The following is a 27,718-nucleotide window of genomic DNA, read 5'->3' on the forward strand; positions in this document are numbered from 1 at the left end:
GAAACTCACCCTCTTTATTTAATTTTTTTTCATTACATGTTTTGTCACAAAAATCAATGAGTTTATGTTAGTGGATTTGCTTGTTACCCAAATAGTACATTCAAGCACTCCCATGGAATTGACTTTGTTGCCTGCACATAATCTTTCCCCTTTCCCCTCCATTCGAAAACATTATTGATGTATACGTTTCCGATCTTGCTGCACAGACCCCTTTTATTGAATTTCTGGACAACAATTGTACCTGCAAAACCTGTTATACCAAGAAAGGCGCCTCCTTTTTGTTCAGTACCATTGACAAGATCAACTTAGCTTAACCCATTTCGGTTACTTTTAAGTGCAGTAACTGGACGCTCCCCGTGAAGTCCTATCAGTGCTAGCAGTCGCCAGGCAAATATCTTCATCCTCTTCCTCAAGCTGAAGGCTTCCGGAAGAAAGACGAATCCTTGTTCTGGGTGCTTTGACCACTCTGCCATACAGAGAATAGTAGTCTGGCAAAAGGTCAGAATCGGAGTCGCTGGACTCCGTCCCACTGCCGGCATAGCGTTCTGGTGTGCACGGGATTCTGGGAGCTTCTGAAAATCTTTGCTGAGCCAGCACGTATTGAAGAATGTCAGTCTTCCTGCTCGTCAGGACGGGACATGGCCCTAGAGGTCGGAACTCTGAGCCATAGGGGAATCGGATAGTCTTCATATCAGATTGACTCCAGGATCTTTTTGGAAGCTGCTCCTGACTGCCATAGTCAAAGACACTGATCTCATCGTCTTCTTGCTCCATGCTGACACTGCTAAGGTAGCTACTTCTGGGTGGAACCACTGGCTCAAATGCACTTGCTTGTGCCACATCTGTGCTTCTCTTCGAAGGCTTCATAGGTGTCCCGACAGGGATACTGACTCCTCTGACTCTTTCCTCAGGAGGACCCATGGCTGCATGCCTTGAAAATTGGGGTGGCCTGTCCATGTAGAAGAAGACTTGGGGTGGAGCCATTTCAAGTGGCTGATTGACAGGAGCCATATAGGGCACGTCTGTGTAAGTCAGCTGCCTAGGGGTCATTTCTCGCATGTTGTCAATGGATGTGCTTTTGCTGTTCCCAACAAACTTGCAGTCTGGCTGGAAAGATGTCAGTGGAATCCTTTGCTCATAGATGTCAGATGGTTCCCAATGTTCTGGTTCTGTGTAGACCCGCGGGAAGGCAGAGCTGCTTTGGGAATGGGGCAGCAGTGTGTGATCTGCTTCAGGCTTTGACCGCTCTAACTCAGCTGTGAAAGTCACTTCCACTGCTGAGTTTCTGCGCCTGCTGTCTAACATGGGCTCGGATGTGTGGACTCCATTGGCATTGTGATAGCCCCCAATGGTGCCATAAACCAGCCGCAAGTCCTCCATCTGAAAGGAGAGCAACAGATGAGGTGTGATTGTGCTGTGTTGCAGCTATACCCCTTTTATAAAAAAAGACAACAACAATGCTTAGGCTAGAATGGCATATTATATGTTATTTCCCCAAGGGGTTGTTTTATACAGCTGGGAATGAGAAAGCACTGCTCTGTTCATCCTTAAAGTAAGATAGTAAATAGCTTATTCCCAATTTGTAGCTCATTCCCTAAACCCTCATGGTTTACCTATTCCGGTCTTTCTTAATCAGAGACTACTTTAAAAAAAAAGAATCTCCTGCCCTATCCCAGCAAAATCGCATACCTGTTTGGAAACATCTGTAAGAAGATCTGGTGACGAGCGGCACTGCCTTTCATGGTATCGAGAGGGGTAGTGTTTTCTGGAATTTCAAAAGAAGCAGGGGTTCTATATGGTGTTTGGCAGCACAAACAAACAGCACTGATGCACACTACCATTGCAGACAGTAATAATCAGGGGTAGTCAAACTGCGGCCCTCCAGATGTCCATTGGCTGGCAGGGGCTTCTGGGAATTGTGGCCCATGGACATCTGGAGGGCCGCAGTTTGACTACCCCTGGTAATAATTCTCAAGGACCCCTTGCCCTGCAGCTTACTATCTTTGAAGATAACGCTTGTCTGTGAGGCGAGGTTTAAAAGTTAAACCAAAAGTACAGCTGAACTCAAGTATTTTATGTCAGGGGTAGTCAACCTGTGGTCCTCCAGATGTCCATGGACTACAATTCCCATGAGCCCAGCATTTGCTCATGGGAATTGTAGTCCATGGACAGCGTTTGCTCATGGCTCATGGGAATTGTAGTCCATGGACATCTGGAGGACCACAGGTTGACTACCCCTGTTTTATTGGTGACAACAGGTAAGAACCACATTTTTGTTAAATATTTCCTGTTGACAGCAGTGGAATTTAAAAATTTAAAAGCATTTAAAATTTAAAAGCACTTTTAAATTTAAAAGCATTTAATTCTGACACATCTGAGACATCCATGCTTTGGAGATTTGCCAAGTTAGAAAGCTCCTAAGCATCGTGTTAAACTACAGAGTACCTCAGTAAGTGTGGTTATTGTTGTTGTTTTTATTGGTAATATTTCCTTTGGCTAAATAACATAGGAAGTATATTGCTTAGAGAACAGCATTGGCATGGTCCATTTGTACACATGGAACAGTGTGTGCCTCTAGGCCAGGGGGAGTCAACCTGTGGTCCTCCAGATGGGAATTGTAGTTCATGAGCATCTGGAGGACCACAGGTTGACTACCCCTGCTCTAGGCTACTTTGTATGTGGGTCTATACACGTTGTATTGCTTCCCGTGGGATGTCTGTATATTATGTTGATGCTACTGATTCTGCATACCTTTTGTTCAGGAACAACGATCGCTGAGTGCAGTTGTGTAAAACAACATCGTCTCTGAAAACACACACCCACGCACAGGGGGATTAATCTCAGCACACCGGTAGTACCTCAACAAAGCTGCACTTTAAAATTGTGGTTATTGAGAGAGCCTGGTGTTTTTAGAAGCGAAATGAGTATACATCAAGGCGCCAGCCCCACCCAAGTGCTAGTACAGCTTGTGCAGCCATTTGCCATGTAACGATAATCCACTTTGTCAGTGAGAATTGCAGCAGCCCATTATGAAATTCAGTTTAGCTGCATGTCTGAATGTACCCGCCCATGAACCTCCACAACCTGTCAATTGTGTACAAATTCCAAAATGTTCTGCTTGCATTGCTGATATTAATTTTATTGAATTTCTATTCCGCCCTCCCATAAGGCTCAGGGCGGTTTATATTTAAGGATGAGCTATGCCGTTTCTGCTCTCTGCAGATTAAGAAGACGGTATCTATAGCCTATGGCCTAGGTTTGTTTGCAGTGGTGCTGCAGCAAGGGCAAACAATGCACATTTACATTGCACAACACCCTGCAGATAAGATCATTCTGTTCAACAGTAATTAATTTGCTTTAGGCACTGGATAAATACAAAGCTGTTTGCTGGTCAATTTCATGTGGTTAATTCCATGGGTATGAGTCATTTCATTGGATATGTCTTCTGGCTCTTGAGATCTTACCTATAAGGCATTGGGGAAACAGTCTGGGAGTTGGCTAGTGAACAGGTGGAGCATTTTACGAAAATGTCATACCTCTCAAATGGCAAGCTCTTTAATTTCCCCTTTGTCCCATTTTCCAGCAGCTGCCTTTGGGTTCTTCCACTGCAATTTTAACATTGAGAAGCTTGTGAAAAGAATGCTCTCTGCTCCAACCAACAAACCACTCTTTACATTGTATGGAGCAGGGGTAGTCAAACTGCGGCCCTCCAGATGTCCATGGACTACAATTCCCATGAGCCCCTGCCAGCGAATGCTGCCAGGGGCTCCTGGGAATTGTAGTCCATGGACATCTGGAGGGCCGCAGTTTGACTACCCCTGGTTTGGAGCATAAGCTAAATTCATCATTAGAGAAATGAATGTGCTGGAAAGCACAAGAAGACCAGATCATGGCATGAGAACATGGGGATTTTTATTTATATCCCACTGTTTCCCATGGTGTATTCGTGAACCAACTTATCACATTATTCTCCCCTTCTCCATTTAACAACAACCGCCTGAAGCAGGCTAGGCTGAGATGGTGTGAAGGGCCCAAGAAAGTCTGGCAAGCGTCCATGGCAGAGCTAAAATTCAAACCCTGTCCCAGATCCCAGCTTCTCTAACCATCATGCTATGTTGGCTCCAATACAGATGTTACAGGGTCAGCTTGGTGGTTCTGAGCATCCCCAAAGCCAGATTCATATAGAGAGGCATACGTAAACCAAGATAATTTGAATGAGACAATATCCCATTGATTGCTATCCTTTCTTTTCTGCCCGTTAATGATACCCTCTAAAATCTGCTTCCCTTGCATAGGTAAAGGTAAACGTATCCCCTGTGCAAGCACTGGGTCATGTCTGACCCTTGGGGTGACGCCCTCTAGCGTTTTCATGGCAGACTCAATACGGGGTGGCTTGCCAGTGCCTTCCCCAGTCATTACCATTTACCCCCCAGCAAGCTGGGTACTCATTTTACCAACCTCGGAAGGATGGAAGGCTGAGTCAACCTTGAGCCGGCTGCTGGGATTGAACTCCCAGCCTCCTGGGCAGAGCTTCAGACTGCATGTCTGCTGCCTTACCACTCTGCGCCACAAGAGGCTATAGTGCATACCTTGCATACCACCCCTCAGTTGAGTTGCCCTAATGCAAAGAGGGTATTCTATTAAATTTATTCTCAGCAGTGCTAGCTGACGGCATAATAGCGAATTGTCCAGCTGCTGCAAGCACAAGGACTGTGAAACAGCAGATGACTCCATAGAGAGTTTAGTTCCTACCTACTGCAGGGCATCCTCAGAGGAAGCTCAGCTTACACAAGACTCTGCAAGGACTGACACAAAACCTTCCTCATATTCCTCCCCAATCTCCATATGCTGGGTAGAAGGCTAAAATTTATCAGCAAAGCAAGTTCCATAGTGTTGGTAACCTGTATCGGAAACTAGAGCCCTTGCTGCACAGAAATGCTTTGGGCTTTGACTTTGGTTCTTCGGAGAGGCGGAAGAACGCATGGTACTCGACGCACATCTTCCAGAACACTTTGCATGCATCCCGGCTGGCCATGGTGAACTCGAGCGTATCCTTGCACAAAGCCTGAGGAGGAGAAGCATGTTGAATTAGGAAGAGAAGTTTCATTGTCTGCTTTTTCTATTTTCCCTGAGAGACAGTGTGGTATAGTGGCAAGTGTTGGACAAGGATTTGGGAGGCCTAGGTTCAAATCCACACTCGGAGGCTTGCTGGGTGACTTTGGGCCAATCGCCCGTTCTCAGCCTAGCCTACCTCACAGTGTTGTGAGGACAAAGTGGAGGTGAGGAGAACAATGCCAACTACTTTGGTTCCCATTGGGGTACGTAGCAAAGTTAAAGAAAAATTATTTTCTTCTATATAACCACTGAAGGACGGCCACTCATTCCTATAGAGAAAAGATCATGTACAATAGGAGGCAAAACTTGGTCCCCTGGGTGGTCTGATTTCTTCCCTGAGACATCTCCCAAGAAGCTCATTATGTAAGGCTGCCCTCCATGCATTCTTGTAGTCCCCTGAGCACATAAGAGACACTCGGCTAATTTCATTCACAGCCTTACAGACACCTGTAGACAAACTACTCAGTGTCTCCAGTTCAGGAGCAGGTGAGTAGCACTGGAAGAAGACCCAGAAACTCCATCTCACCCCTTCTGAATCCAGCAAACTAGGTCTCCATACAAAAGACTGTTTAGAATGCCCATTGGATGGCCACACTGAATTTCTGGTGTGTCCCCTCCAGACTCTCTGGACAAACACAGAAGAGGTCCAACAGGGTGCAGGGCAACCTCTGTACCGGGCTTCCTTGGGAAGTCTCTTTTTTGCAGGAAGAGGACATTAGTTGCCTGCAGCTTTCACTGTGCTGAGCTGACGGGGGTGGCCATTTTGTTGAGCTTGCCTAGGAAAGGGGTGAAAGACATTCGGAAAAGCCTCTTGTCCTTGCAGACATCCGACATTCTGCGGCACCAAACCATATAAAGGCAGCAACGTGGCACTTACTGAGACATTGGCATGCAGCTTGATCAGGAAATGCTTCCGCTTAAAACTCAGCTTGCGAATTTTGGCCCAGTTGAATGTGTTGATTTTTGTATTCCCCTGCAGAAACAAGTAGACAGGCTGTGCAAGTTATGCCTTTGGGTCCAAGGGAGGTGAGAATACCTGACATGGTATCACAGTTTTGATTTCTTGTCCACTGGGGTGGGGGGGGGCAAAGCCTGCCCTTAAAACAGGGGTAGTCAAACTGCGGCCCTCCAGATGTCCATGGACTACAATTCCCAGAAGCCCCTGCCAGCATTCGCTGGCAGGGACTTCTGGGAATTGTAGTCCATGGACATCTGGAGGGCCGCAGTTTGACTACTCCTGCCTTAAAACATAAGAGGATGAGACATCAGCATGACCTTGAAGCAATCAAGAACTTTACTAGTGTGGCATCACCTCCCCCCCCCCCCAGTTATTCCAGGACATTTTGGGCTGTATTAACCTGTTCAAAGACCTTTATCACACAATAGGCCGTTTTGGCCCCCTCCCCAACATTGTTCTCATGTGCCTACATGGTTTTTCAAGATCAACATTTATTCCATGTGCTTTATCTCAGCTAATCTCCAAGATGGAAGGAAGGTGGCATTTTGTAGCCTGATCCTATCACATCTTGGAAGCTGAGCAGGGCTGCACCCTGTGCAGATAAAGGCAATGGCAAACCACCTCTGCTTCTCACTTGCCTTGAAAGCTGCTTGTAGGGTAGCCATCAGTCGGCTGCAACTTAAAAGCACTTTATATACAGTCTCCGAGTCTCTTCCATCTAGGACTCTTCTGCGTGCCTCCTGGGCATCAGCAGTTCCACCACGTATTTGCTTGTTTTGTCTGTATTTTTAGTTACTTTATTTATAGCCCACCTTTCTGTTAAGCTAAAAATAGTGAGGGATAGTATAATACAACTAACAAAATTAGGGAAACAATGCACTAAAAAGTATATGGGATGCGTGAAGGGGCCTTTTTGGTGGTAGTACCACAATTATGGAATGCCATCCCAGGAAAAATCAGTGTGCCCTTTTGTTACTTCAACAGGATTTTGCTGTTGTTGAGCAAAGGCACATTTTTTAAAATGACATATATTGTATTGATGCTTCCCTTCATCTGAACCATATTGGTAGTTGATGGTACATACTGCTGTCTGTCACCGTTTGTTTAATTGTAATTTCATTGAAAATCATCGGATTCTAATCCTTTTTAATGTCGTTATGTAAAAGTTTTAATTACAAGTAAGGCAACTTTCAAACCTTCCCGTAATACAACGATATTAGCAATATGGACATATTCCATGTCCTTTCCCTTGTCTTCAAGGTCTTTTTTCCTGTGCTGTTCTGGCTCCTGATCCTCTTCCAGAGTATTCACTGTTTTGGGTGATTTTTTAAACAATAAATCAATTGTATTGCCTTGCTGGCTCAGAAGGGGGATAAGGAGATGGATATTGGATTATACACACCCAATGATTTTCTCCTTGATTTGAAGCTGTTTTGTATTATGGGCCTTTGCCTACTTCATCTCAGTAAATGTTTAACACTGGAGAAATAATTCTGGGTTTTGGGTTTTTCTCCTTTCCTAGTTAGCATGAGGCCTTGTAGAGCCCACATTACCCTGCAAACACCAATCAAAGTATGTGTTTGTTCTGCAAATATGCCATGGAGTTGGAGTACCATGTAATTGTCCTGAAATTAGATGGCTATTTTTGGCAGAAGATTATATGGTCAAAAGATGTCTAGCTACCATGTAATGCCAAGTTCTGACATTGCAGTGTGTTGGTTTACGAGGGGAAGACAAGTCATTTGAGTGGAGGTGTCCACATCAAAAGAAGCTGCCTGGCTCCTCTTTTTGTTAGGCCCCAATGTGGGTTGAGTGGGAAAGATTCTAGCAATTCTGATCCTAAGCATATTTCTGCTTAGGATAGGGCAGATAGAAGCAGTTGTTGTGACCTGCTGTTTGTAGTCTCTGGCTCACAGAAGGATGCTACTGGCTCCAGGTTGGGGAGAAATTGTTATGTTCCTGCTAATACAGTTGGATTGAACTCAAATGCCCATGGAAGGAAGGATGAGCTTGTCTTTGGTTTGTTTGCTTTTTATTGGTTGCTGTCTGTTTATTATTGGAAAGCTGCCAGGGTTGCTAACTCCACCTAGGGAAATTCCTGGAGGCTTGGGGGGCAAACCCTGGAGAGGGCAAAACTTATGGAGGGAGTGAAGTGGAGATGTGCTCTCCAAAGCTTCCATTCTACACTCTGTCAGGAATTTGGGAGTGAACTTCGATGCCTCCCTTTCTGTGGAGGCCCAGATCACAAATGTAGCATGCCCCAATTTTTACCACCTCCGCTAAGCTCTGGCCTCAGAAGAAAGACTTAGTCCATGCGACAGTCAACTCTAGACTGGACTACTGTAACTTGCTCTTTGCAGGCCTACCCTTGGTTTTGATCCAGAAGCTACAACTGCCATGAAACTTGATCTCATGGCAGCATTCGACATAGTAGATCCTGAGCTTTTAGCTTGCCACCTTGCCGACACAGAAATATGTGGGACGGCTTTACAGTGGCTGATCTCCTTTCTCCAAGATCACAGACAGAGGGTTGCACTTGGAGAGAATTGATTATGCTGGTGGAGTGCTGAAGGACATGGTTCTCTCCCCAACATCTTTATGCACCCTCTTGCCCAGCTTGTGCAAAGTATTGGACTGGGATGTCATCGATATGCCAGTGAGACCCAGTTTTACCTCCTGATGGATGGCCACCCATATTCATCCTCAGAGTCATTTTCCAGAGGGGGATGGATCAAGCAGAATTGCCTGAAACTCAGCCCTTCAAAGACAGAAGTCCTATGGCTGGGTAGGAAAGGGCCATATGAGGAAGTGCATTTACCCAATCTGGATGGTGTGCAGCTTATACCTGCAAGTTCTGCCAGGAATTCGGGTGTGACCTTCAACATCTCCAAAAAAACTGGCCTCTATAGACTGCAGATAAGTTGCATTTCTGGGAGAACTCCAGGGCCCACCTTGAGATTGGTAACCCTAAAGGCTGCAGTCCTCTGAACTGTACACTTCATTGTCCAGAAACCCACTGAAAAATTCTGAATAAAGTATAGACGGGAGCAGATTGTAAAGTTCTTGGAGCACAGGCTAGTGTGTCTGGTGATTTTATAAAGACTTGATGTATTTTGGATGCTTTATCTGCAGGCAATCGCATCTGTTCATTGCAGCAGTTACAAGGGGCTGGGTTGTAATGTGTATGTTCTCTATTCCTGGGTGTTCTGTACTGCTCCTCTTAATTGCTGAAGGGAGAAGGCACAGGGTTCTGAGAAGGCACATGAGAAGGCACAATGGGGCTTTGCTGAAATGTTGATTTTCATATCTTTGCTTTGGACTTGGAATACATTGGGACTCAACCTATAAGGTCTGTCAAGGCTACACTGCACATTTGTCTCCCGAGCCTTTTTGAAAAACAAGCTGCTTCCCTTCTTACCCGTAAAACCAGGACTCCCATGTGGGCAACAGACAAATTAATCTGGGTCCCCTCCCCATCACTGGCTGGATGGAGCTTGAGCCCGAACATGTCTAGTTTCCTGGCTATGTCCAAAAGATGCACATCAGATTCTGCTGGAGTCTTCCCTCTGGAAAGGAAAAGGACATCTGGATTTCAGCTGTGGGTACTTTATCCCATTAAGTGTTCATCTGGTTAGGTCTCTCCTCCCTTCTGATACAGGGGCGTTTCATCCATTTTTCGTGCTTTCTAGAATGTCAAGTCTGAGTCCTAACCCAGAGACTTCCTAATTAAATAGCTCTTCAAGGCAAGCATGTTAACCTTAGATTTGCTGGAAACACATGTAACTCGTGTGTTTTGATAGGCAAAAGTCCATTACAGGAAAGGCTGTGAATGTGCAGAAATGAAGAAAAACAGGAGTTCAGCTTTGTTTTAATAAGCAGGCTCTTCATGGTCTCTGTCCATCACACATATGGGAACTCAAGCTTGTGTGTGCAGAGCCTACAATAGAACCGATTAAAGGTATAAAATGTAGAGCATGAGCATCAACTGAGCTTGCAGAAGTTATTCAGACTGCAGACAATTATGTTCTCTGGTACCTGAACACAGAACCCTGAGAACTGGCAATGCATCAATGAAGCCCAAGGTTGTCATGGTCTTGATGGACTCACATATGTTTCCTGTGGTAATGCATGATTTTGCTCTCCAGATGCTCCTGGCTTGGTAAATATTTGTGTGTCTCCAAGTGCTTTCGATCCATTTCTTCATGGAAGTCCCCCAGGGCAGCTGTAATGAGAGAACACCCAAACTGAATTTTTATGGAGGACTATAAGAGGCATTTAAATAGGATTCAAGCATAGAAATATGGGGGAATAGCTAAGCTACACCCACAATGGCAGGGGCACCACTACTTTCCACATGATCCTGTCTGTGACCACAAAACAACTGTTGCATGCTATGCATGTCCACTGTAAAGGTAAAGGTAAAGGTATCCCCTGTGCAAGCACCGAGTCATGTCTGACCCTTGGGGTGACGCCCTCTAGCGTTTTCATGGCAGACTCAATACGGGGTGGTTTGCCAGTGCCTTCCCCAGTCATGACCGTTTACCCCCCAGCAAGCTGGGTACTCATTTTACCGACCTCGGAAGGATGGAAGGCTGAGTCAACCTTGAGCCGGCTGCTGGGATTGAACTCCCAGCCTTATGGGCAAAGCTTTCAGACGGCTGCCTTACCACTCTGCGCCACAAGAGGCTCATATGTCCACTGTAGTGGAAGTTAAATGGGTAAGCATACATGAGAGGACTTTCCTTTCCTCTACCCACAGACTGTGGAACTCTCTATCTCAGCTGATTTCTCAGCTTCTACTTACATGGTGGAGGTCTTTGGACTGGTTACACATGAAGCTGCCCTTTACTAAATCAGACCATCAGTCCATCAAATATCCATTCAGGCTGGCAGTAGCTTTCCAGGGTTTAGACTGAAGTCTTTCATATCCCCTACCACCTGGTCCTTTCAACTGGAGAAGCTGGAGATCGAACCTAGGACCTTCTGCATGCAAAGCAAGGGATCTTCCACTGAGCCACAGCCCTCACCTAGTTCACCTAGGTCAGGAAGATTCTTTGACACCAGTTTGACAGGGAATTTTGTTGCTGATTATGTTTATGTGTTGGGTTTTGGCTATGTTTCTGTCCATTGTTAATTTAATTGCTGGTTTTATGATTGCTGCCTTTTTATTGACCTGCTTAGTTTTTTTTTAATTGTAGTATTTTGTTTGTATAGGTTTTGTAAGAGAGTTATACTAGAAGGGCAGAATTGTGGACCCCTATCTGCTAGCCTGCATTTCTGTCATATATGTTTATGTATCCAATAATGTTCCAGAGAATAGTGGAGAAAGTTCAACACACACACACACACCAATCAAGATGAGAACCACTGGAAAAATGACAGCAAATGAGTTAGGAGGACATCACTTATTTATTTTTAGATAATTATACTCTGTTTCTCACCCCTGTGGGGGCCCTGTGCCGCTTCCAACATGGTTGTCCTCCATTTTATCCTCACAACAACCATGCAAGGTCAATGAGGCTGAGACCAATTATGCACGGGCTGAAATGCCCATGATGGCGGCGACAGGGCTTCTCACCGCCATCCGAGGCCTGGCCTGACTCAGACCCTCGGAAGACCCGCATTAAGGAAACGCGGATTCCTCCACGGGCCTGGATCCACCGTGGACGCAGGTGAGGGCTAGGTCGGGCTAACCCTGTGCAGAATTGGAGGAGCTGGGCTTTCACGCCCGGCTCCTCCCCTGACCTACGGCATCCCTGCAGGGAGGCCTCTCACCGCTGCGGCCATCATGCTGGGAGAGCAGCATGCTCCCCACCATTGTGCAGTGGGGGCCCCATGCCCCTGATCCCTCCTGCCCCTGATCCCTCCTGGAGTTACAATCCAGCTTATAATTGCATTCCCTTCCTCTCCCGACAAGACATATTCTGTGAGATGGAAGAGGCTGAGAGAACTTCGAGACAACTGTGACTAGCCCAAGATCACCCAGCAGGCCTCATGTCTCAAAGCAGCTTACAATTGCCTTCCCTTCCTCTCCTCCCAAGAGACACCCTGTGAAGTGGATAAAGCTGAGAGAGCTTTGAGAGAATCCAGCTGGCTGCATGTGGACGAGGAGTGGGGAATCCCAACTCTCCAGATTAGACTCTACTGTTCTTAACCACGGCACCAAGCTGACTCTCAGGAGAAATAATAGATAACAAACATAAACTGGGAAGCTCTAACCTGCCATTAATTTTCTTAAAAGGTGGGTTTATGTGCAGGATACGGTTTCAGAAGGTAGTTGAGTTGATCTACATTAAAACAGCTTGATTTTCAGTTTTTGATTTTTCAATATGAGCTTTGACTCAAAAGCTCTTACCCTGAAAATTTTGTTGGCCTCTGAGGTGTAGCTGCACTCCAGTCTAGCTGTGCAGGATATGGTGACTGGAGGCAGAAGAAGGCAACCCTCCTGTATTCTTTAGTCGTTGAGGGGTTGGGAAAGTATTTTGGCTCATCTTGCAAAGGAGAGAAAACATGTACCTGCCGTCCATCTTGCAGCTGCCCACCCTTTCCATGCCTGGGAGCATGGCTGCCCTCCCTCACCTCTTTTCTTCCTCCTAGGACCTTCTGCATGCAAAGCAAGGCACCTGTGCATATACCTGCTCACGCTGTACGTACACTGCAAAAGGTGTGACACCATCAAAGCCGAACTGTTATCACTGCACGTCAGTCTGCCACAGGCTAGATCCTTCTTGACTTGGAGAGTGAAAAGGTATCTACAGATCAGAGTAGAGATGTTACCATTAAGAAAACCTCCCAAAAGCCAAAAGCTCCCTGCCACCCATGAGACATTTATAATCCTGAAGTAATACTGCAACCTTGATCAGTTACATGCTCCAACACACACTGTGGCCTGTGTTTGTCCAGTATCTGGGCTCGTCTGATTTCATTTAGTTCTTACAGAATTCCATACATCACCAGTACTGGGTATGATCCTGATTCCTGAGAATCACAATGTAGTTCTTTTAAGATAGAAATCTAGTCTTTGTTGTTGGCCATCTTCTGCTTCCACCAACTGCACCACAATTCCCAGTTTACAGCTCTTCAAGAATAACAGGAAGGCCAAATCTGTTCAATTTGGTTTTCTGCTTATGGGGATGATGGCAAATTGTGAGCCCATCTAAATCACACCAATTTTAATATGTTTGATTATTATACATACATTCACTTATATTCACTAGCCAGAATTCGGAATTTTATTTGATACAGCATTTAGCCAGAACACAATCCACATGACTAATTACCAATAGAATTTTTTTTTAAAATCTGTTCCACATAATATATTTCTGGTACGGTCTTATAGGAGGAGCATGTCTCATGGCTTAAGTGCCACTCAGTGCCTAACACCACTCAGGACGGCTGTCCCAATCCTGAGTGCCGCCTCCTCCTGTCCAGCAGGCACCAAATGCTGGCAGGGGCTCATGGGAATTGTAGTCCACGAACATTGGGAGGACCATAGGCTGACTACCCCTGCTGTAAAGCATTTGTGACGCAACCTTTACTTAGTATAATCACGTCTGGTATAAAATAAGCTCACTTGAAATCCTGCTTCCAGCCCCACCCACCATGTCAGGCATTTCACCGGCTCACAAAAATATTTTCAAGGCTATTTTTCACAACACGAAACAAAAACGTAAGTGATTAGTTTTGTTTTTTTTTTAAGTAAAAACTGAGATTTATTCAAAACACTGAATTATACTATCTAGTATTATACTAGATTCAAACCCTAGAAAAAGCTTTAAAAAACACGAGGACCCCTTTTACTGTAGCATGTTAAGGATAGTAAGACAGATGTGAGGTTATCTTCAAAGGAGAGGGCATTCCGAACATGAGGTGCTATCATACACATAAACAGCTCTGTCCCTGGTTGTCTCTGTCTAAATTCACCTAGAGTTGCCAACCTCCAGATGGTGACTGGAAATTTCTTGAAATTACAATTAGGCTCCAGATGAGAGATCAGTTCTCCTAGATAAAATTGCTGTTTTGGAAGGTGGACATCATAGCATTATACCCTGCTGAGGTCCCCTCTCAAACCCTGCCTTTCCCAGAGTCCACTCCAAAAATCTCCAGGTGTTTCCCAACCCAGAGCTGGCAACCCAGTGATACACCAGAGTGTCCACCCTTCAATGGTGTCATTTCCTTCAGGGAAACTGATCTTTGTAGTATGGAAATAAGTAATTCTGGAAGAACTCCAGGCTTTACAGAGAGGTTGTTAAATCTAATACAGACCTTTTCCCCCACACCTCCCAAGAAGTATAGTTAGCTAGCCCTTTCACTGAATACACAGTAAATGAATATTTACAAGATGCAGATGATACCTATAGGACAGAACTATACCTAGATTCCCCTCTCAAACTCAGTGTGTTGGACTATTCACACTTTTAATGACATCTGCTTTCAGAAACTTCCAGGGAAAAGGAGCTTTAGAAACAATATAACATGGAGGGAAAACAGAATCATACCTTGTCAACTCTTCTCTGAGATGGCCCGGATCCACTGGGAAAAATTTCACCATAAATTTGAAAAGAATCTCCTTAGGATCTTAAAACACAACATCTTAATAAGTTTGGTTTCAAGGGTCTCTCAGGAACAATTACAAATCTCTTCACACTCACTGCCAATCGCATCAGCTTTTCTGAATTCCCCAGGCCCCTTTATAGTCATAGTTTCAAACTGTTGCTTTGGTCCATCAGTCATTATTAGTTGACTGACAACCTCCCCTCCTGAAGCCTGCCAGCAACAGTCTACTGTGGAAATCCCCAACCTCCTTGGATGTGCAACCCCCTAAGAGTTGTTCACTGGATTTCAAGACACCTCCCCCTTCCTTCTAAATAGAATGGATTTAGGGGGATAAAACAAGAATAATCACATTCAGTTCTGTTAGGAACAATCACAACCTGTAATATTGCACTAGAGGGTTTGTGGCTTAACTTGAAACCTAGGTAGGGTCAGTACTTGGATGGGAGACCACCAAAGAAGGCTCTGCAGCGGAAGTCACTGGTACCTTTTCGGCACTGGGGGCACTGTGCTGAGCTTCCACCCAGTGATACACCATAGAGCCCACCCTTCAATGGTGTCATTTCCTTCCTGCATCTTCACGGGGGACTGGTTTGGCCGATACACCCCGTCCACCCCTGATTTCTGCCTCTGACCAAGACAGCCAAAGCAACAAGGTTCCACCATGCTCCGCAGCAGCGGTGTCACTTGTTTTAATTTTTTTAAGAAGGTAGGATTGCATTACAATACAGTGCCACAGAACCAACTGGGGCATTGTTTTTGTCCCTTCCAGGACACCGTAGTCAGGGGAGGTGCCTGGATGGCCCAATTCTTCCCTGCCACGTGTGCTTGCCCCATTATAGGCCCATTTGGTGCCTGTGGCAAAAAAGGGAAGATGGATATCTCTGTGTTCCCTTGCTGGGGGATAATAGAGGGCCTGTATCGGACCAGGCCTGGGCTGGCCCCAACATCGTCTGGAACAGGGATTAGTCCTGCAACCAGATGTGCGCAAGCCCGGGCCTAATTTCTTGTTCAGAAAAGATCTGATAGTCTTTCTCTTCTTGGCCAGCTTCCTTTGTAAAGCACCCTGTTTGATTTGGAGACACTATAAATGAAGGATTAATAGTCAACCTGTGGTCCTCCAGATGTCCATTGACTACAATTCCCATTTGCTGGCAGGGGCTCATGGCAATTGTAGTCCATGAACATCTGGAGGACCACAGGTTGACTACCCCTGGATTAGCGGACCCATCATGGCAATTGGGCAAGAAAGGTGCGTGATCAGCCACCTTCTCAGCCTCAAGAGGACATCACTTTGCATTGCTTTAGCAACTTAAAAAAAATACTTACTTTTAATTTGTTTTGTTATGGGTTTGAGAAGTTCCAGCCATGCCTGTAAGAATACAAAATGAAAAAGATGGAAAAGGATTGCACTGATTTTATTTTACCTGGCTAAAGTCAACCTTTGTAGCAGAATGAAGTGGTAGAATGGATCGGTGAAGGATGCCATTTGGGAGGGATAATCTCTTAGAAAGTTAGTACATCACGTAGAAAGTTAGTAAGTAGAAAGTTAGTACATCAAGGAAAAAGTGCTTATCCCTTTTCCTACCATGCTAGTTTTCTCTTTGCACAGAAGCGTATTTTAATATAGTGGAGCACTAAAAAAAAAACCTAACCCTTTCCTTGCAGTCAGGAGTAGCATAGCCTATTCTACCACATTGTGGCCCCACCATCTCATGCTGCTGCATGCATTAGACCCAGTCTCTGGCAGCCAAACAATGCAGAGAAGTTAATATGTGTACTGATGTATATCACTGAGTGATGCGCCTTGAATGGTTTCTGGGGAGAAAACAGCCTTTCAGCAGACAGGCCAATATTCACTCGTTGGTTCTTTATAAATGCAGAGCCCTGTTCTCAAACACCCTCCTGCACTGCAGCAAGTTAATGAAGTGGAAGGAAGTCAGTGGTCTCCATTGTTGCCTTGATGAAGTTGAACTGGACCAATGAAGCTTGACAACGCTTCCATTTTCCACCTGGATTTGCTTGCTAGAAAAAAGCCTGTTTTGTACTGAGACAGACTTTCTTTCCCCACAGGAGAAGAAAAAAACAACAACATAAGCCTGGAGATGGGGGTGGTTTTAGAAAGGACTATAAATATCTCCACATGCACTTGAGAAATGCCAATGAATAGCTCCAGGAGAACTTCCCCGATATGTATGGTTCAGTGAACAGCTGTTGTCAGAGGCATCCATTTCTTAAAAGATAACCTCATTCTCAACAATTGTAGTGGCCACTTAAAAAAAATGTATGTAGGTCAAAGTTTTCTGCAGTCTAGCCATCACTCCATAGGATTATCCTGATGAGGAGGCAGGGCTCTGCAAATGAGGCAAACAGGAAGTGCAGGTGAAGTAGACAGGAAATACAATTCTTCTGATTTACCAGTGGCTTTGTGTGACGATTAGGAGCAGAAGCCTCTAATGTAGAGAGTCAGGTTTGATTCCCCACTCCTCCACATACAGCCAGCAAGGGGGGCATGGACCAATTGCAGTTCTCTCCGAGATCTCTTAGCCTCACCTACCTCACAGAGAATCTGTTGCATGGGCTGAATTTGCATGAAGCTTTTATTCCAATCCCAGGTCGATTAAATCCCTGCTATCTACACTGAATGCAATTTCCATTTTGATTTTGGGCAATTTAAATTTTTAATCTGCAACAAGCAGGATTGATCCAGAGTGACCCTACCTTTCCCCCACGATATCCTGGAGTGGATGTAACCTGTGATATTTGAAAAATCAGCATGAGTAAGCATGCAGCTGTCTGCTTTCCCAGAAATAACTTGTTGCTGTCTAGCGGCTCCAATACCTTAACAAGGCAGTCTGTCCCTGATTGGCTGGCTGCCAGTTCAAAGAATTCCTAGTTCCTGGTTGCAAATTTTTTTTTAAAAAGGTTTAAGGTGACTGTGCTCCAGAATCCACACTTCTTGCAGAAGAGATTTGCCTCATTCTGTGAGAGGCTGCTGCTGTCTCGTCTCCACTCGTCTCACCTCACCCCCCTGAATGCCCACCCCCTGCTTGCTTGCCTGCCCACCTGCTTGCAGATTCAGCCTACCTGTGAGGAAGGAGAGGCTTAGAGATTGGCATGGGAGGCAATTCTCTTAATTCTGGAGGATGAAATAGGATCCTTGTCTCTGCTTGTCTCAGCTCCCCCCTGCCCGGCCGCCCACCCACCCACCCACTTACTCACCCGCTCACAGCCTCATGCAGATAGGTTTCTGTTTCAAGTTGGGGGGGGAGCACAAAGACTTGGGTTCAAATCAATCTGAATTCAGCAAGATTGAAAGCAAGGGAGAAGGGAACGCTCCATACAGATTCAGCCCTGGAGTTTGGCCAGCCTAGATGGTGAGGGAAGAAAGGCAGGGCTAAAAGACAGAGGTAAAGGGAGATTGGGTGTTGTCTCTGTAGATCTGCTGAGGGCCAAGCTTCAGGTCTGAGGCAGGGTCCTAGCCAGCATGAAATTGACCAATGCATGGATAACCCGAAACTGACCAATCGTGCACACTGGCAGGAAGATCCTTTGTGTGACTTTTGAATATAAGTTGGGGTTGTATGGGGGGGGGGGGGTATTCAGTTCAATTCTCAGCCCTACTTGTACTATGCTGAGGTCTTAATAAAGAAATCACTACCAGTATCTGTGCCCACCTCTGAACCCAAGGATTTATCACTGGGTGAAAGAAAAATCCTGCTCATCTGAACATACTAAAAAGGAGACAGGGCCGGTTAACTATAGGTGAGCAGTCAGGGGATGCTGTGAGAAAATACTCCGATTGCCAGAGACAATTACCAGATGCAACCACAACAAGAGCCTGGACACTTATCGCAGCTTTGAAGCTCTGGCCCATGGCAGGACATTAAAGCAATGATCTTGGCTGCAGCCCAGTCACCGAGCACAGAGACACAACATGTTTCGTTCCAAAATTGCCAAGAAACACTGTTTAGTTTGGCGTTCCTCCTTTATGATATAGTTGACCTTCTCGATTTAACAAGGAAGTTATTTAAATGATATGTTGTAAGTTCCTCCTTTCTATCTGGTACTCTAAGAAGAGCATTTCTAGTAGCTCGCTTAAACATCTTTCCCTCAAATGTCACCCGAGGTAGAATTTTGAAGATCCCTCCTCAGGAGAGATACTGGTTACATGGATGTAGTGTCCCTGACACGTTGTACCATATACTTCTGGTGTGTCCTAAGTTTGAAGTATTTCGTCACCCGTTAGCTAATTATCTGAAGAAATTGAAATTCAGCTGTGTTAATGAGAAACATTGGATTAAAATGATACTAAATGTGAGGGACTCAGCAACTATTATAAAAGTAGCAAAGTTTTTACTGGCAATTTTTATGCTTTGCAATTTTATGCCAATAAAGGTACTAACTGAACTGAACTGAATCTACCTGGTACTCTGCATTTTACTCACCATTCTGGCTTTATCTGGTCTAGTTTAGCATGCCAGTTTTCTGAGTAAAACTTTTTAAAAAATCAAGTTTGAGGATCCAATTCTCCCATCATATGAAGACACCAAGGCTTCTGGGGGTGGGGGGGGGGGGACACTGGCTCCCAGTCTGCTTTTAAAGCAGCATCGGGGCAACGTACCTCCACGCTGCCCTCCCTGGGCCAGTGCTGGGGTGGGGCGGACGCTGCCAGCTCCTAGGCTAGTTTAAAAGCAGGCTAGGCACTGGCTCCCAACACCCACCAGCGATTGCCGCGTTGAGGACGGGGCGGAGGGTGTCGTGGCGAAGGACTAGAAATCCCCCCCCCCATCAGCTCTTCCCAGAGCTGAAAGGCAGGTGGTGAAGGCAGCCTCCTTGCCTGTGGCCCGGCCAGGCAGCCAAGCCGGCTTCCCTGACTCGCCCTGCTGCCTTCGTCTGCCTTGGCCGGGGAGAAGAGACAGCGAGAGGACACGCAGCGCCGAGGCATTGACTGTAAGCTGCGCATTGGTTGGGCACCTGATTCCTCTCCCACCACAGCTGCCATCACCGTCAGGACACAGCGGGGTCAAAGGAGGAGTCCTCCCCGGCCCTCGGTGTAGCGCCTGCTGGGGCTAATCAGGCCGCAGTTGGCACCCCCACAGACTGTCTGTTTGTTTGTCTCTCCCCTTCCGTAGTCCACATCCGTTTCAGAGGTTTGTGCATGCGCCGAAGGAGGTCTTCAGTCAAAAAGCGAATGTGGAGATTATTGACAGGCCCACCCCGACCTGGAAGGCCCAGGCAGCCGGACCTTAGATGCTAAGGAGGGTCGGCCCTGATTAGTGTTTGGATGAGAGACCACTGAGGAAGTCTGGGGTTGTTACGTGGAGGGAGGCAACAGCGAACCTCCTCCAAAGTCCCCTTCCTCGAAAATGCTGTGTGTTGATGGCAATTTCCGCCATCATTTGCAGTTCCATCTTAAGCAGAGTTACAGCCTTCTAAGCACATAACTCTTCTTAGAACTGCATCGGTAGTCATATGAAACTGGACAGCCCTGGTTCCACGTGTGTCACCTTCCCTCGCCAGTACATCTCTCCATGGTGCTTCTAGGAGGTCAGACTCAGCACTTACTGTATGGCCTGCAGGATTCCAGAACTCCAGTCCAAAATATTCCTTTTCAGCAAGGTTCAAGTGGCTGCAGCTCAGGCTGAACAAGGTTTTGCCAGAAGATTTTTGCTGTTGGCAAGCAGAACACAAGGAGAGCATGAGGAGGGAGCAAGGAGATTAAACATGGATTTCAGTACACTAGGGCAGAAACGTTTAAAATTGTAAACTCTTTTTGTTCTTTTTTAAAGATAATCTTCGCCAAATATTAACACGGTCTTTGGATAGCATACTTTATTTACAGGATGGAGATGGAACCCCCGTTCTAGCTTCAGACCCATTATGGGAGGTTTACTTAATTGGAGAGCCAGTGTGGTGTGGTTGTAGTTTAGACAAGGATGTGGGAGGCCCAGGATTACATCTCCTCTCTTCTCTCTCTCTCAGCTTAACCTCCCTTGCAGGGTTGTTGTTCTGAGAATGAAATGAAGGAGAGAGCGACATTGTAAGCCGCTTTGTGTCACATTGGAAAGTGTGTATTGATAGCTAAAGGAATAAATTATTTCCAGCTCAGCCAGAGTCAAGTGCATCTTCGAGCCTCCACAGAAGTAGGAGCTCCTTTGGCTCTCAAAAGGGCAATAAAATGTTTCTCAGGGTAAGCGGTGTGACTGTGGAGCAGGGCTAGTCAAACTGCGGCCCTCCAGATGCCCGTGGACTACAATGCTGGCAGGGGCTCATGGGAATTGTAGTCCATGGACATCTGAAGGGCCGCAGTTTGACTACCCCTGCTGTGGAGTATCCTGCGAATCCACCGGATTGGACCAGTCAGTCGACACAGAGACATTTAATTCCAGGATGTGACTTTTAAATTTGACTCTGTGCCCCACCAGATGCAAGAGGTCTCAAGGACACATCTAGTGCTGCTGCGGCTACCTCAAGGCAGAAAAAGGAGCATGGCAGGAATTCAAAGAGCCGTGAAATCATGAAGGGTTTTGCGCTTGCATTCCAGCCCCCTCCTGAAACTAGCTCCTGGGTGCTCTCCAAACAGGTCCAACAAGTTGCAAGTCTCTGTTTCCTCCGAGCTTTTTAATTAAATGCCGTTCCTCACCCCCAGCCCTTCCGTGGCAAGCGATCTAATCACAACGCACAGGATGACTTGAAGATAGAGAGTTTTCCTCAGAAGCCACTGCGGGCTCTCCATCTATCACATTTCTGCTGAGCTTTAACAAAATATTATATATATATATATATACAAGGGTTGGGCGCTTTGGTGCCCGAAGCTGCCAGGCATGGGTGCCGAAGTGATTGCTTCTGAAGGTAAAGTAGCATTTACAGGCTGATTCACACAACCGTTTGAGACCTGGGTTTTGATCAACGCGTACTGATAGTTATTTCAGCTTGGGCCCTATATATTGGCCCCATGAGTCCAAACTGGCAGGTAGCTTTTCTTTTTTCTTTTTAAATGATCTATCTTGCCTTTAGCAAACCACTCCTCCGGTGAGTCATATCTGGCACACAGGGGTCTTCCCTCCTCTGCTTTATCCTCACAGTCCTCTGAAATAGGCCAGGTTGAAAGCCCACAACTAGTTGGGTCAGCAAGTGACCGAAATGTGGACTGGCAGGGGCTCATGGGAATTGTAGTCCACGGACATCTGGAGGACCACAGGTTGACTATCCCTAGACTAGAACACGTCAATTCACTCTTAGTTTGGCACTCTAATCATTATACCGCACCAAGTGACTAAAATGTGGACTGGCAGGGGCTCATGGGAATTGTAGTCCACGGACATCTGGAGGACCACAGGTTGACTATCCCTGGACTAGAACACGTCAACTCACTCTTAGTTTGGCACTCTAATCATTATACCGCATTGACTCTTGCTGTGAGCATGTGATTGCTGTTTGCCACATGCTCAACCGTACCCAAATTGGATCTGCATTTCTTGATCATAGTTGAGATGAGTACAGCCTTTCTCCTTAGGTTCTTCACTTCAAAATTCCTTTGATGATTAGCAATGGTGTTTCTGAAACTCCCCGGTTCTCAAAATAGTCACCTTATTTGTTAACAGTTTCCAAAACACTCCTCCCTCCGCTGCAAAGACCACACTGCTGATGCCTTAGCTGTGGGATGGCTTCTGGCATCCCCTGATGAAGCTGGCAGGAACACCGATGCAATTTGCACAACTTAATTGAGTGTCAAGGTCCTTGATGAGGAATGGTAATTAAGTATTGTGGGGCTTGAAGAACGGCGCAGTTAAAAAGCTGATCACCAAAGGTTTCCTGGCAGTTTTAATGGTGCTCACTTTTCCAGCCCTTCTTGTGCAAAGATACCGGTCTCGTGAGCGAAATGAACATTGGGTGCTGCTGCAAAATCAGCAGAAAGAAGAGGGCCACATCAAAAGCAAGAAAAAGACAGCCGGCAAAGATGCAATTGTGGCTGTAAAGTGCAACAGTAATTAGCCAGAAAATCACTTTGTCTGCTGTGCCTAGAAGGCAGCATCTGTGACTCAATGCCAAGGTACTTGCCTTGCATGGGAAAGGTCCTGAGTTAAGACTGTGATAAATCCAGTTAGAGGATCTCCAGCCGCAGCTGTTGGGAGCCAAAGAGACCAGCGGACTTACTAGGATTCCCGGCTCTTGATTGGGAAATACCTGGCATGTAGGGAGGGAAGCCTTGTGGAGGGTTGGGTTGGGTGATGGGGCACCTCAGGCGGGCATGAGGCCAGCTCTAGGGGAGCTGACCTCAGACATCTAGAGACCCCAGTTTTTGCACGTTATCCTTGTGATTCCTGTGGGCACATTCATACTATCTGTCCCAGCCCATCCCCTGCTCAGGCCTGCAGTGACCCATAAGAGTATGTGTGGACTGAAGAGAAACCACTGTGGAGGGGCTGAATACATATCCAAGGCCAGGGCAGCTCACACATAAACTTTAGGAGAGAAGCCATGGTTTTGTTAACGAGGACATGCTCACTGTTAATCTCCAGTGGGAAGATCTCACGTGGCAAGAAAGACCCCAGGAGAGTGGCTACCGACTCCAGTAGACAATGTGGAGCTAATGGTCAGAAGTGGGAGAAGACAACTTCTCCTGCTTCCAGACAAAAACAAAAAAGGATGTCTGTGTGCAAGCATGAAGGTCCTGGCTCCTGCTTAACCAGGAAGAACCCCTTGGCAAGGCCTTTGCCGAGCCCTGTTGCTAAGCACGGTGGGGCTGGCCTATGGCCAAATGTACTTGTCATTCTGACATTGGCTCCTAAGGAAATTGAAGGGTTGCTTGCACACTCCGCGCTTTGCTCAGCACGAAGCGTACATGCGAACATTTCATAGATAACCCCTCATTGCTGTCAGCATGCTTCAAATTACCACCCCCATGCAGGAAAGCAGCTGGAAAGTGACAGCGTAATAACAGGATTCTCTAGAGGGCTGTCTCAGTTCTCCTCCAAGTGGCTAGATCGCAGCAGTAATTAAAACAATTACCATTGTTCGTTCTTCCTGCACTGGAATATTTGGGCCCTGAGTCCCGTAGAAGAAGGGCTGGAGACCAGCATGAGTCTCTTTATCAGAGAGCGAGGGGCAGCGCTTCTAATGGGGAAGCATCATGTCACTTTTTCATCAGAGGAGAAGCAAAAGGACAGTGGTGGAGCCTCCTTCCTGGGAAGTTTGTAGGAGGAGACTGGGTGAGCACCTGTCAGGAGTGTGTGATGTTTAAGACCCTATGTTGGGGGGAGGGGTGGACTGGATGGACCTTTGTGGTCTCTTCCAGCTCTGTGTGATTCTGATTCTGAATATTTAGGCCTGTTGGAGACTGATGCACCCTAGAGAAAAAATATTGCTCCAGATAAGGAAGTCAATTCATGCTCCATGCATAATAGTCTTTGGTGTTTCACTGCTTCTCCCACAGGATCTTTGTGAGCTATGTGGAACCTCTCCAGTTATCTTTTTGAGGGCAGTAAGTGGCTGGTGTTCATTGTCAGAGAGCTGCCAGCCAGAGTTGCTATTTTGCAGAGATTTTGTTTTCTCATCCCTTCGGAAAGAATTTCTCCTGTTCTCCACACACCCCTCACTGCTAAGCTCATTTGAGTACTGTGCGGAATGTGGCAGCACAAGTGTCATGGAAACCTGTGGTGCAGGGCTTGTGACCTCACCAGTAATGAGAGACACGAATAACCTTTCTCCACTGCCATGCCTGGGGGTGGGGGTGGGGAAACTATTCTCAATTTTATTTTACTTTCAACCGTCTTTAAATGGACACAACTCCACCCACCTAATCCTGTAAGAATCTACATGAACAAATAAGCAATGAGCCCTTCTGCCCTCACCGAGTACATTAAAGGGATTTGTCTTCTTTCCTCTTTTTAGAAAAAGGAAATAATGAGGTTAAACCAGAGGTCTCCAAGTACAAGTATGTTTACTTGACTCAGGTATCAAGATGGGTGGCAGTGTTTGTCCGTAGCCATAGAAAAGAGCAAGAGTCCAGCTGCACCTGAAAGACTAACGTTTGTGTCAGGGTCTGAACTTTTGTGAGTCACTGCTCATTTCTTTGGATACCTGACTCAGGAAAGCTCACCCTGCCACAAATTTTGTTTGTCTTTAAGCTGCTGGTGGACCCTTGATCTTTTCTCCCGCTACAGACACAGGTATGAAAGCTACACTAGAACAGTCGTGTTTCCGATGTCTTTTGCCCAGGTACAGTAGTGTTTAGAGCAGGGGTAGTAAAACTGCGGCCTTCCAGATGTCCATGGACTACAATTCCCATAAGCCTCTGCCAACATTGGCAGGGGCTCATGGGAATTGGAGTCCATGGGCAACTGGAGGGCCGCAGTTTGACTACCCCTGGTTTAGAGTATCAATTTGGAACCAGGATGTCCAAAGTTCAAATTCCCATGCAGCCATGAAGTCATTAGGTGACTTTGTGTCAGCGCTTTCTCTGAGCCTAATCTACTTCACTGGATTGTTGTGAGGATAAAAGTGGAGGGGAGGAAACAGAGCAGTAGGTATGCTAGCCTGAGAATGAGAACTTCTTTTCAGAAAAGAATACCGTTTTGTTTTGCTGACTCAGAATTTCCCGATTGTGAGAAAAGAAACCCATTATTTTACAAATAGAAATTATACAATGTTTTAAAATTATTTGATGATGAATAAGTGCTTTAGGTGGGGTGGTAGACCCCAAACGGCCTCACCCTACTATGGCCGGAGTTTTTAAAATGCTGCATAACTCTCCCACCGCTTGTGGAATATTATATTATTTTCAAAATTATTTTGGAAGATTTGTACACTGCTTTTCAGACCTACTCAAGGCACCTTACAGCTCCAAGAGTGAAATAGAACAAAGTGAACAGCAGCAAAAGCAATAAAAACAAAGCATGCCAAGAAAACAAAATTAAAATAAATCACTAATAAAACAGACTAAAAAGGCTCTGAAAAAGATGGAACTTTAGTTAAAGGCCTGGGAAAAGACAGATGTTTTGGTTTGGCACCTAAATAAGGAGAGCTTTAAGGTGGGAGGAAATTCCAAATGTGAAATGCCACCACCAAAAAAGCCCTGTCTCTTCAGGTGGTGTCACAGAGAGCAGGGCCTAAGAAGAGGATTTGAATTGGTGGGCTGGATGCCTTGTTCTCTTGTGGACTGCAGTGCTTACAACGAAACATAACAATTGCTTTGTCTCGCTCCAATTTGCCACTCAGCTTAATCCACATTTTCTTAGTTGCCAATCTGTTTTAGTGATTTAAGTTGTGATGGCTCCACCCTACTCAGAATTCTTTCAAGGAGCCACATAATGCACATTTTAAACACGCCAGTTTGGTCCTGTTCATTGGCCCTGAAATCAACTGGATATTGAAGAAAAGCGTTCTGACCTCCTCTCCAGATTCTAAGGAAAGCCAAGTTTTTTGAAAGATCCCTCTTAAATGTGGCCCAAAGGCAGATTTTTTTTTAATTCCAGAAGGGTCGCTAATTCAGGTACTCATTCATGGTGACCGCTGTAGCATCAAATTCTTCCCTGGGGTTTCCATACTTTGAAAAGGAAAAGACCAGCTGGGACGTTAATAGAAGCTTTTTGCTACAATAACACACCATGCAGAGTTTAAGCACTATGGCTAACAGGCAAGGTGAAGAAGGAAGCAGAGACCAGGAGGTGTGAAGGTGCCAAACGCGATTTCTAATGGGCCAGAATTTGGTATGATTATAAGATAGAACCTGCTTGTTTGAAGTCTTTAAAAATATATTTATTTAGAATTTCTGAATGAACACTTGAAAAAGAAATCTCTGTTGTAGCACCACCCTTCTAAAACTCAAAGTAGACAATACCTAAAAATGGCAAATATTTTGAAGGACTGACTCCAGGTTCTTAACTTTCCAGAAGTAAGGCCATACAAATTCCTTCCCTACCACTTTGGAATATTGTCTTTCCTTAAAAACAAAGGACAGGCACATACCAATTGTCAGCAAATACAGCTTTTCACAAACTAGAGGGGGGGGGGGTAGAACGGTGTGAGACATTTTCCAGGATGCTTTGATATTTGCATACATCACACTAAACCGGACAAGACATCCTATATAGGCAATTAACATTTGGAAGGAATGCATTTTCTCATGTCCATTTAGCCAACCAGGGGAAGTTTCTAAAGTCTCAGTAAACAGAGGAATGAGTTTGAAATGAAAAACAAGACTTGAAAACAAGAATGGGTAAAAGCCATTTGCCCCCAAAGATGCCTTGTTATGAATATTAAAAATGACGGTAAACAATAACACAGTTATAACAGTTTATAACAGTTTATGTTATAATCTGCATCATAATTAAACACTATTTAATATACAATTAAAATCTGTTCAGTAATTATTATTTGTTAATTTTCAGGCTTAATCTTTAAATGTCCTTATGACTTTATTAGTAGTAGGCCACATTAAATTGTTGCATGCAATTATCTCTTAGCACTTTAAGTATCATAAGCAAAAATGATTCCTCCCCAAAATTCTTTTTCAAAATACCATTTTTTAAAAAGGTCTAATCAATTCTATGTTGATTAACCTCCAGATATTCCTTGGTGAGATATAATTTTGTCATATCCCTCCAAAAGCAAGAATTCCTACAATATTCCTCCCTTCAGACAAGCCATTGGAAAAGAACACATATTGACAAGCAGTTATTTGTGTTGTTCAGCAAAGGCTTTGCAATTGCAAATTTATAAGCCTCAACTCTCAGGGAGAGCTCTGCCTCTAACTACACTTCCCTTGTTCCAAAATCCAAATGCAGAAGTGGACAGAGAACTCAGGAAGGTGAGAGCAGCCTTTGGAACCACAAATAGAAACAAATAGCAACTGGAGAATCCACTTACATCAACAACAAAGATCTTCTGGGAGTCGTCTAAAAACTGGACTTTCAAATGAAGCATCCTTGAGTGCGCAGCTGAGCAACCGGCGGGAGCTAGATGCTCTAAGATGTGAGCAGCGCAGGAGGAGACAAGAGCTTCTCTTGTGATTCATACAGAATTCTGTGAATCTGCTGGGTGATACCAGCTGAAATTGGAAGCACAGCCTTTGCAGCAGAACGCAGG

The 27,718-nt window shown here is 45.4% G+C and overlaps 1 protein-coding gene across 4 annotated transcripts; it reads right to left on the bottom strand.

Annotated features, from left to right (window-relative positions):
• FRMD7 (FERM domain containing 7) lies at positions 1–27,718 on the bottom strand. Of its 4 annotated transcripts, none has more exons than XM_077307361.1 (12): positions 27,500–27,718; positions 20,195–20,299; positions 15,956–15,998; positions 14,572–14,605; positions 12,728–12,825; positions 10,181–10,295; positions 9,492–9,639; positions 5,993–6,088; positions 4,902–5,065; positions 3,537–3,605; positions 1,690–1,765; positions 1–1,380 (listed from the first exon to the last, which is right to left on the bottom strand). In XM_077307361.1, the coding sequence occupies exons 1-12, from the start codon at positions 27,554–27,556 to the stop codon at positions 331–333; spliced, it is 2,055 nt and encodes a 684-aa protein (XP_077163476.1). In that variant the 5' UTR covers positions 27,557–27,718; the 3' UTR covers positions 1–330. The 4 variants fall into 4 exon arrangements, with proteins under 4 accessions (XP_077163476.1, XP_077163475.1, XP_077163478.1 ...); XM_077307360.1 differs by having other exon boundaries at positions 14,572–14,650; XM_077307363.1 differs by lacking the exons at positions 15,956–15,998; positions 20,195–20,299; positions 27,500–27,718 and having other exon boundaries at positions 12,709–12,825; positions 14,572–14,598.

This window comes from Paroedura picta, chromosome 13, assembly GCF_049243985.1.
Source record: "Paroedura picta isolate Pp20150507F chromosome 13, Ppicta_v3.0, whole genome shotgun sequence".
NCBI lineage: Eukaryota > Metazoa > Chordata > Lepidosauria > Squamata > Gekkonidae > Paroedura > Paroedura picta.

Excerpts from the sequence above, each read along its gene's own strand:
- FRMD7 (XM_077307360.1), bottom strand. The coding sequence starts at position 27,556 with ATGCTTCATTTGAAAGTCCAGTTTTTAGACGACTCCCAGAAGATCTTT. Across the intron at positions 9,640-10,180 it reads CATTACCACAGGAAACATAT|AGGGAAGACTCCAGCAGAAT; the intron begins GTGAGTCCATCA and ends TTTCCTTTCCAG. Across the intron at positions 1,381-1,689 it reads TTACAGATGTTTCCAAACAG|ATGGAGGACTTGCGGCTGGT; the intron begins GTATGCGATTTT and ends CTCTCCTTTCAG.